This window comes from Cordyceps militaris, assembly GCF_000225605.1.
Source record: "Cordyceps militaris CM01 unplaced genomic scaffold CCM_S00002, whole genome shotgun sequence".
In the NCBI taxonomy this organism is placed as follows: domain Eukaryota; kingdom Fungi; phylum Ascomycota; class Sordariomycetes; order Hypocreales; family Cordycipitaceae; genus Cordyceps; species Cordyceps militaris.
This window is the reverse complement of record NW_006271970.1, coordinates 5058241-5066039: the sequence shown is the minus strand read 5'-3', so window position 1 is coordinate 5066039 and position 7799 is coordinate 5058241. Positions and strand designations below refer to the sequence as shown.

General features: G+C 55.0%; 3 protein-coding genes across 3 annotated transcripts; 2 read left to right on the top strand and 1 right to left on the bottom strand.

Annotated features, from left to right (window-relative positions):
- Positions 1–762: 762 nt before the first annotated feature.
- Positions 763–1299, bottom strand: CCM_03517 (scytalone dehydratase; the record flags this gene model as incomplete). The annotated part of the gene is made up of 1 exon (XM_006668668.1): positions 763–1299. One exon carries the CDS (start codon positions 1297–1299, stop codon positions 763–765), a length of 537 nt encoding a protein of 178 aa, XP_006668731.1.
- A 1173-nt stretch (positions 1300–2472) lies between these two features.
- On the top strand, positions 2473–3912 carry CCM_03516 (uncharacterized protein; the record flags this gene model as incomplete). The annotated part of the gene is made up of 5 exons (XM_006668667.1): positions 2473–2646; positions 2700–2804; positions 2865–3086; positions 3150–3292; positions 3351–3912. 5 exons carry the CDS (start codon positions 2473–2475, stop codon positions 3910–3912), a joined length of 1206 nt encoding a protein of 401 aa, XP_006668730.1.
- Positions 3913–5495: 1583 nt separating this feature from the next.
- On the top strand, positions 5496–7607 carry CCM_03515 (GABA permease, putative; the record flags this gene model as incomplete). The annotated part of the gene is made up of 4 exons (XM_006668666.1): positions 5496–5504; positions 5793–5996; positions 6074–6722; positions 6778–7607. 4 exons carry the CDS (start codon positions 5496–5498, stop codon positions 7605–7607), a joined length of 1692 nt encoding a protein of 563 aa, XP_006668729.1.
- Between the last annotated feature and the right edge of the window lie 192 nt (positions 7608–7799).

Genomic DNA, 7799 nt, shown 5'->3' with positions numbered 1-7799 from the left:
CCGTGGGGCCGCCCGCCCGGCTGCCGGGGCGTCCGCTGCAGCGCCTCTTCCGCGCCGCGCTCGCCGCCAAAATGGGCACCGTCGACGGCGCGGCCGCGTTCCTGCGCGGCACCCTCCTGGACCCCATGGACGCCGCGGAAAAGGAGCAGCTGGGGACGTATCTGGCCGCGCAGGGCGAGACGGAGCACGAGTTCGTGGCGAGGATGGCGCGCGCCGCGGTGGAGAGCTGTCGCAATTGGGACGGCTTCATGGAGGTGGCGGACGTGCTGCACGCGGACTGGGGGTTTGAGCCTGCGGCGCTCGATGGCGCGCATGGGAAGCCGCTGCTGGTGGTCGGGTCGGCTGGGGATGCCATCGGGAGCATGAACTCGGCGTGGCTGGCGGAGAATTATGCGAATGCAACGGCCAAGACGATCCCAGGAGGCCACATCTCGAGCTTGTACTACATGGACGAGATATGGGAGGAGATGATGACATGTGAGTGCACCGGAAACTGGGGAGAGAAAAGTGATACTGACTAAGGGATGTAGTGGCGAGCGAATTCGCGGGCAGGAAAGTTCAACGGCGGATGCCTAGGACTTGCACTTGAGTTCTTGGAGGCCGGTCTTATTCTTGGCCATTGTCAGCGAACCTTGTGCTAGACGTGCTGACCCCAATATCTGTGTTAAATATTTATCTAAATGGTTGTGTTCAATCTTTGTATTCTCAACTCTTGTAGCTGTACACTGGCAAAGAAGCGCCGCATGTCTCGGTCGCTCGCTTTCAAGCCGTCTCCGGCGGGCTTAGTGTTCCATACAAGTCATACTCGGTCCATTCCAACTTGGGCTGCACCTCTTCTATTTTCCATTCTCCGTGGAACTTGCTGTACTTGTGGACTACATATCCATGTGCGTGTCCTTTATTGGCCACCGTTCCCAGTGTCTCGTCCGTGTAGCGCTGGTGAGCGACGCGCAGCTGATGGATCACTTCGACAGACCCAGAGACCAGATACGTCCACGTTGTCGCGCCCATCAAATGCTGCGTCTTGAGTCGCGCATCGCCAATCGTCTTTTCGAGAATGGCTACGTACTCATCGGGAGAGAGATTCTCGTGCAGCGCGCCCTGCAGGCTGCGGAAGTCGAGGCGGGAAGACGGAGCGAGACAGGTCCGCAGCAGAGGCCAGTTCTTCATGTCATAGCTGGTCGACCAAGCAGAAGCCAGGTTTGTTATAGTGAGATAATCTGCCATGTACTCGTGAGTATACCCGCAATGGATCGGATGTGTCGCGTTCATACCCTGAAACGAAATGTTGTCATTCATCTTGGAGATGGATATGGTACGCAAGTCAATAAATGTTGAAGGTATTCAGAGTCGCGCAGGGCCGCCCTTTATCATTACGCTGCTCAGCCTGATTTGCTGCGCATTACTCATCGGTCGGCTGATGTGCTTAGTGGAGGATTGGGCACCTAGACGCGTGGAAATGTCTCAGAATCGTAAAATAGAGCCGTTGTGCCGCGAAGGGCTTGAAGACGGAACTGCTGCACCTCCAGTATAGGGCTCGCCAAGCCTGGATCGTTTGTCCCGCGATCTGGGTCTGGTCGCGGTTCGTCAGAACGATCACAGAGCTGCCCGGCGGGTGAAATCATGGTTGGTTAGGACTGTTGCGCACCGAGGAGAAGCTTTAGATGGCCTTTTTTCTATATTAGCACCAACGCAGGCGAACGGGGATTCGGGCAGACGTTGCCGATGCTACCCGGTACTCGCAGCTATAACCATGGTAGCAGACTATAGCCTTTATAACGGTAACAGCCACCACCCTCACCAAAAATCCTGCAGGACGGATACAGTGAATTCATTGGTTAGCACATACGTCGATGTGGTGTCATGTCTATATATTGTGGTTGCGTTGTATGTAAAGCCGCATGTTACCATCACATTGCCAGGCTTATCCGGAACTGTATCAGAAGCCTCGCTTATTAACGACACAAGGGAGAAGTTGTGAAAAATAAAATGGACGCGCCACAGTGAAAGAAGCTCGGAAAAGAAACCAAGCATGGAAGCCCTGCAGCCTTGTGGCAGGGAAGAGGCACCCCCCCTGGTCGCTGGGGTGTGTCGATAGCAACTTCTGACTGGGCAGAATAAGAAAAGGGAGAACTGGCGCATCGGTACGAGATGCCATAACTGATCCCGCAGCCCACCGGCCCATCCATCCTCAGCGAGACCCGAGTCTTTGATCTGCCAGTATCCCGACTGACATGGGCCAGTCAGAGTCGAGAACAGCTCCAGGGCCATCTGTTGATTTGCGCCAGTGGGCAGGGAACCCGGTGAGCTGGCCGGCTTGACACTCACCCGCCTTTTTGCGTCGCCACCATTTTATTCCATCGCCGTCGACCAACTTTGTCGCTCCGTCCCAACGATGCGCTCTCTTTCTTGAACCCCTTTCACCGGAAATTCTCTCTTCCCCTTGTTGACAGCCCTGATGATTGCAGCATCATGGATTCTCCGCAGAGAGAGCTGGTCACGGCAAACAACAAGTCTCCTCTGATACAGATCCTGGCGTGGATGTTTCTCGTTATTGCGGTGCTGTCGTGCGCGGCCAGATCGGGCACCAAGCTGCAAATGGTCAAGAGACTCAAGACGGAGGACTACTTTGCGATTGTGGCAACGGTATGCCCTCAGAAATTTGGTCACTTTCTAACGTGGCTAATTTTGTCCTTTAGATTGCGGCTTGCGGTCAATTTGTTGCCCATGTCGCCAGCGGCTATCAAGGGTTGGGCAAACATGTGTCAGATTTGACGCCAGACAGGATCCATGGCGCGCTCAAGGTAATGCAAAAAGGGCTACCGGAAGACGTGTGTTTGGGCGGCTAAACTTTTGGCTGGCAGGGCCAATATGCGGCTGATGTTCTCTTCATCGTGAGCCTTTTCTTTGCCAAGATAGCGACGGCCATGATGACCAAGTCCATCTCGCAGCGAAGCTACCGGCGGATGATACAGGCCATCGCGTTGTTGATTATCGTCTGGGCGGCAACTGGCCTCCTTGTGGTTCTCTTCCAGTGTCAGCTACCCAGCCCGTGGTATTCTATTCAGCGAAAATGCATCCATCGTGTAAGTCGCAGGACAAACTAACAAGTGTGTGCATTGTTGCCGCAGCTAATTCTTTATAACCAGGTTGCCTTTTGGTCCTACTTTGGTGTCGTCAACATTGTCACCGACCTGCTGCTGATAGGAATCATGGTGGAAAATGTGCGCCGCATCCAAACATCATGGTCGAAAAAGACGGTGGTTATTTGTGTCTTTGGCAGCCGCATCCTGTACGTGCTCTCCTTTCCCATCACTACTCCCCTTTCATTGTACTCATCATCTATGCAGTGTCACCCCCGCCATTGTCTCACAGATTGCCTTTTTGAAACGAGGCTTTTCGGAGACGGATCCAACGTTTGCTATGTGGGAACTGACCATCACCACGGCCGTGGTGACGTGTCTCAGCATCCTCGCCATCTGCGTCCCCAATCTCAAGCCGTTCATGGACAGCCTCGAGTCGGGCCAGCTGCGCGCCGACGACCTGCGGCGCCAAGGAAAGTCGAGCAGTGGAGGATATCCGAGCTACAACCGCAACGCGTCGTCGGGCGGCCAGGACGGCAGCCATCCTCGAAGCAACCGCGACAGGGCGGCGGCGGCGGCGGGCGGCAGCAACCCAGGTGCGCGCCGAGATCCCTTGGCATCCAAAACCTCGCAACAGCAAAGCGGGATGTTTGAAATGGTCGACTTGCCGACTGCGAAAAAGGAAGAGGCGCAGAAGCAGCAGCAGGGCCAGCTGAGCGCCACTGGCGACGTGGCGTGGGACGGCGAGAGCCACACGAGCCAGACGATACTCATCCAGCAGACCAAGACATGGTATATAGACGTGGATGATAGGCGCGACTCGGAGTAGGATGGGTGAAGCTTCAAGGCCCGTGAGCAGGACAGCGTGTACTTTTTTTTCCTTTTTTCTTTTTTTTTCTTTTGCTGTGCTTTGACGATTCGTCCTGTTGGGTCGGCAGTTGGGCGCAGATTCTAATCCACATATAGCGTATAAAATCGACCGTCTTTTTCCGATGTGGCGTTTAAATCTCTGGGCCTAGATTTTGAGGAAAAAGCAAGCAGGTGTTGGTTGCCCTGCTGCCTCCAGCTGTACACGCTCACTTACATGAAGAATACGTTTTATCAGGCCGCAAAGAGGAAAGAGTGTCTATACTTTCCACAGACTCGACAACCACATTTTCAAGCCACATCATCATTGGGGGCTACACTGGCCGGGATGTGCAACAGGAAGTGATGTGAATTGTCGTCACACCTTTCTGACGCATTGGGTGCCTTAGGACAGCGCCTCCCTGGTTCGGCCAACGCCAGTACGTTGACGATACCGGGCTTGCCCAGGAGGCCTCGTTTTTCGGCGAGGTCTGCCTAAATTACTAAGATAGCCTTGCCTAACTACGCTCCTTCTTAAATTCTCCCCGGCCTAGGTTGCAGGCCCCCGAGCGGCCTTGTAATTCAAAACCCACGACCAGCGAAAGCCCCATAGAGTTAGATGAATTTTTAATTAGAATTATTTGTAAAAATTTTGGTTTGATAGGTCCCCGCACGCCGTTTGCCCTCTTCAGGGATTCCCGTAACAGCAATAAATTAATTAATTAATAAATAAGCATTGGGTTAAATCGTGTCCGTGTCGCCAGTGTCGAAGCGAGGTATCACAGCCGCCATTTCTGGGGAAAACGAAAACAAGAAAAATAAATAACTAAATAAAAGAAACAGCACTTGCTACTGTAAGGTACTGGAAGTAGCCTAACTAAACGGACTAGGTTCATAAAAACGTCAGCCTCGAGTCTTCCAAAAGTCCCCTGCACCGGACATTAAACCTTTCATCTCTGTACATACGAATTATATTAAAATTCTTGATGAAGCGGCCTGCGTAGTAACGGCAGTGCGCCTTTCTCTCACCCCCTCGGCCGGCCGTCCAGTAGTTGTTCGAAAGTGGGTTGCTTTGGGGCAAGCCACAGAAAGACCCTGGCCCTGACTTGCTGTTGTCTTTTCTGCTGTTGTCTTTTTTGCTGTCGTCTTTTCTGCTCTTGTCTGGGGCTGAAGCCTTGGCTGTAAATACCTCAACGAGGAAGCTGGTTGTTGCTTGCTGTTGTTGGGCAGTTTCTGCCGACGAGAAGAAAACAGTTTGGTAATAACTAGCGAGAAACACCCTCGTACATGCAAAAGTCCCACCCCAAAGGGGTCGGAGACATTTGGTATTCGGCAAGCATTTGACGCTCCACCTCTAATGATGCTGGCTGATCGCAAGGCCTGCAAGTCGTGACACGCATCACGCATGCAGTCAGACACCCACTCACTCCCCAGATACACCCCCCTCCAACGTCATTTCTTCTTTTCTTCTTGGTACATTGTCCTGCCCATAATTAAATCCATAGAACCCCTCCCCATGGCCCATGCCTCTGTCGAGTCCGCGCAGAGCCTGTTCCAACTTGGCCAATGATCAGGGTGAGGGCAACCATGTCTCGTCAGGTTTCAACTGAAGCTACTCTGTACACTTGACCCGATATTTCCATGCAAGTGGCGCTTGTAATTCTCTTTACTTTGCCTGTACCAGTAGAAGCCTAGTTGACCCGTTTGATTGCCTTGAGCTAACCCTTTTTCTTCAGACAGAGGCCCTTCTGCAGCTATCCTTACACAGCTACTTTTGCATCTTTAAGCTTCCTTCATCTACACATCCCCCCCCGAGGGTCGTGATTCAGTCTTTACACGCCGAGTTGCACAGCTCTCCACCAGCTCCTCTCCAACGCAGCATTGAAGCACCTACTGGTCCTCATTCGGCAAGTCATGGCTTCTACCGGCCACGAGTTGGGCAACATGGCCACGGCCACGGCCAAAGGCATGCAAGCCCCTTCCACGCCGCACAGCGAGCAAGTATCCAACAGCGAGTACACCGACAGCGAGCAGCTCGCGCGGCTCGGCAAGAAGTCTGTCCTCAAGGTACGCCCAAAAAGTCGGCGCAATTCTACATGTCGCGGGGCGCCCCAATGCTCACCAACGTTCTCCGTTTCTTCCAGCGCAACTTTGGCTTCATGTCCATCCTCGGCTTCTCCTGCACCATCCTCATCACGTGGGAGGCGACGCTCGTGCTGTCGGCGCAGGGCCTCGCCAACGGCGGCCCGGCCGGCGTGCTGTACGGCTACCTGGCCGTGTGGCTCGGCAACGTGAGCGTCTTCACGACGCTGTCGGAGCTGGCGTCGATGGCGCCGACCGCCGGCGGCCAGTACCACTGGGTGGCCATGCTCGCGCCGCGCCGCGCCGCCCGCTTCCTCAGCTACGTCACGGGCTGGCTGACCGTCGCCGGCTGGCAGGGCTCCGTCGCGTCCTCGGCGTTCCTGACGGGAACCATGGTGCAGGGCATGGTGGCCATGAACCGCCCCGACACATACGCGCCGCAGTCGTACCAGGGCACACTGCTGTTCTGGGCCGTCATGCTGTTCGCCGTCGTCATCAACGCCGTCGTCAGCTCGGCGCTGCCAAAGTTTGAGGGCCTGATCCTGGTCCTGCACGTGCTCGGCTTCTTTGCCATTCTGATCCCGATGGTGTCGCTCGGGTATCACGGCGACCCGCACACCGTCTTTACCGAGTTTCGAAACGGCGGTGGCTGGCCGACGCAGGGTCTGTCGTTCATGGTCGGCCTGATTGGCAACGTCTTTGCGTTTGTTGGTAGGTTTGGCCTTGGCGCTGCAGAAGGTCCGTTTTCTTTGCTAACCAACGACAGGTGTGGACGCTGCCTTCCACATGTCCGAGGAGACGGTCAACTCAGCCGTGACGGTGCCCAAGTCCATCTTCCTGAGCCTGCTGATCAACGGCACCACCGGTTTCGCCATGACCATTGCCGTCCTGTTCTGCATCCAGGATCTGGAGAGCGTTCTCAAGTCGCCCACCGGGTTCGCCCACATGCAGCTGTTCCTGGACTCGACCGGGTCCGTTGCCGGCTCGACCGTCATGGCGGCCATCATCACCCTTCTCGGAGCGTGCGCCACGGTCGGCATGCTGGCCTCGAGCTCGCGCGTCTTTTGGTCGTTTGCGCGCGATCGCGGCCTGCCATTCTGGCGCATTCTCTCGCAGGTCGATGCGCGCACGACGGTGCCGCTGTGGGCCATTACCTGCACAACTTGCATCGCCTGCCTTCTGGCGCTCATCAACCTGGGCTCCGCGACGGCTCTCAACGCCGTCATCTCCCTGTCTATCTCGTGTCTCTACCTGTCTTACTTTATCTGCGCTAGTCTCCTCCTGTATCGTCGCACGACAAAGGGGTTCCAAATACCGGAGGCGTCGGAGTTGCCCGCCCTTGCCAATACGTCGGGTGCTGAGCTGGTCTGTGGTCCATGGCACGTCCCGGGTGCACTCGGAATTGCCAACAACGCTGTCAGCTGCATCTATCTCATTGTCATCTTCTTCTTTAGCTTCTGGCCGGGGATGATGAACCCTGGTGCAAAGGATATGAACTGGGCCTCTGCTGTGACTGGCCTTATCCTGGTCTTTAGCATTGTCTATTATGTGATTTGGGCAAGGAAGGAGTATGAGGGTCCTATTGTCGAGATTTGAGCGAAAGCCGTTCCTAGTAGAATTAGTTAGATAAAAACTGTGCATTCCAAGCCAAAGTCGGGCCATGGTGGCTTGTCTTGTCTTGTCTTGTCCCACCCCGCATCTTGTCGTGCAGCCGATTGCGGGGAAACCTTCCATCAACAACTCTCCGATCGGATAGCCTATCTGTTCCAGAATCTTTCTCGGCCCGAC